The following is a 2,202-nucleotide window of genomic DNA, read 5'->3' as shown; positions in this document are numbered from 1 at the left end:
ATAGTGCTGTGATAAGCTCCGCGGGTGGCCGTAGTGCAATTTAATAGGCACTAGCTGACTGTTTAATTGGATTAAAGATAAGCGATAAAGTCGATGTTACTCCTTCTGTTCTATTTTCTCTATGTTCAGGCTAGTTAAGCATTATAATCATACTTTTGGATGGAGTGATTATTCTCTTACAGCTGATAACCTACAAAAGCTGATTGAATCAGTAGGTGTAAATAATATATTGAATTGGAAAAAGGTAGATTTAAGTAATATTGATCTTTCTTCAATCAGTGGTAAAATATTAGCTTGCCTTTTTAAAGTCTCCCCAGACCTGATCAGTATTAACTTGAGTCATTGCAGTTTATCAAGCTGCATTGTTAATGAAATGATTAAGGAATGTGATAGGATGAATGTTGTATTGAAAGACAGGATGTTTAGACTGGAGGGCTTTGACATTTCAGATATTGATGGTAAAAAATTAGTCAGGATAATTCATCAGCCTAATGATGACTATTTTTATCATGATTCTGATGATGATGATGATGATTATGTTGATTGCTTTTACATGGAGTAATTATTCTCTTACAGCTGATAACCTAGAAAAGCTGATTGAATCAGTAGGTGTAAATAAAACATTTAATTGGAAAATGATAGATTTCAGTAATATTAATCTTTCATCAATCAGAGGTAAAACATTAGCTTGCCTTTTTAAAGTCTCCCCAGACCTGATCAATATTGACTTGAGTCACTGCAGTTTATCAGGCAGTATTGTTAATGAAATGATGGAGGAAAGTGGTAGGATGAGTGTAGTACTGTATTAACCGACAACATGCTTAATTTGAAGGACAATGACCTTTCAAATACTGATGCCATCAGTTGCTAGCATTAGTCATAATAATAAGGTTAATCATGTTCTTGTTGAAAATGATTTTCATGTCTTTTTTTGGTGTCACTGATGATATATTGGCCCAAATATATGAGAAAAATTACTATTTTACAGTATATATATTTCTTGTCAAGATAAAACAAAATAGATATATAAATCATAGAAGAATTTCATTTCTGTCATTAATAAAATGTACTTGACAGTGAAACATATTTTCTTGAAATCTATAAAGTATGATGCTATAAAAAATAAGTTTCCATAAGTTTTAAAATTTGATTGTACAGAATATTGTAAATTTTATTGTACACTCTTTGATGTTCCAGGGGCTGCGGGCACCACTTGTGATGATATGGCGCTCTGTTGCTGACACAGCCCCTGGGCCGTTTGTGCCAATAAAATAAATGAAATGAAATATTAAGAGATTGCCTTTTTACTTTTACAATAGTTATTTTTTATAATGACACAATTAAGAAGGTCTGTATCCAAGCCTTTAGATATTATATATGTTAAAATACGTAAGGTTTTGTTTAACTACTGTCAGCAGTTGTATACATTAGTCTAAATATTAGCAGTGATAACATACTCACTGCTGGCTAATCTTTTCTCACTGAGCAGGCATATACTCTTGGAATTTAGTAACATGCACAAATGCAACATGAGAAAATATATTAATAGAATTAATTTATTTTGTTTGCATTTTGTATTATTGTTTAACCCTTATATGATTTTATTAGCTAGATGCAATTAGATATTGAAATAGATGTGTGAACTACAGCCATACATAATTTTAGTACTGACCGATACATTTTCAAAGATTATGTTACTTGAATATTTAAATAAACAGTTAAATTCAAAGAAGTCCATGGCACATGTCATTTATTTGCATTTACTGTGTTTGCTGTATTGTAATAATAATAATAATAATTTATTTGGATATTAGCTTTTGAATCAGTGGCACTCAACCACAGGGGTGTGCATCCTAACAAGAAGAAATATAAAAATTACAATCAAAAAGAAAGACATCAAAACAACAATATAATCAAATTAGCTAAAACTAAAAGAGAAAATAATTCTATTTTCTCTATGACAAGAGGAACATCAGTCTCTAGATGACACGTCTCTCTCCTGCAACAGTCGTACGGAAAACAGAACGCCCACCAGAGACACCAATCAGCCAACAACCATAGGCGTAGATCCCGGGGGGATGGAGGGGATATATCCCCCCCCCCAATATTTGACAAGGGGGGGATGGTCCATTGTATCATCCCCCCCAATATTTTGACTATGTATGGGATAAAATGGAGCTTTACACACTTCAAAAGACTGTC

General features: G+C 32.6%; 1 protein-coding gene across 2 annotated transcripts in view; it reads left to right on the top strand.

The window, feature by feature from the left end:
* Positions 1-1,732, top strand: part of LOC117102689 — a 21,432-nt gene extending 19,700 nt beyond the window's left edge. For both annotated transcript variants that reach the window (XM_033243069.1, XM_033243070.1), the window contains one exon: positions 125-1,732. In XM_033243069.1, the coding sequence (XP_033098960.1) occupies positions 125-562 (438 nt within the window). In that variant the 3' untranslated portion in view covers positions 563-1,732. The remainder of the gene's footprint in view (positions 1-124) is intronic.
* The last annotated feature ends 470 nt before the right edge of the window (positions 1,733-2,202 follow it).

This window comes from Anneissia japonica, unplaced genomic scaffold (genome assembly GCF_011630105.1).
Source record: "Anneissia japonica isolate Jap-2015-1 unplaced genomic scaffold, ASM1163010v1 scaffold287759_len370742_cov166, whole genome shotgun sequence".
Lineage (NCBI taxonomy): Eukaryota > Metazoa > Echinodermata > Crinoidea > Comatulida > Comatulidae > Anneissia > Anneissia japonica.
The sequence above is the reverse complement of the archived record's forward strand: the minus strand, read 5'-3'. Positions and strand labels throughout refer to the sequence as shown.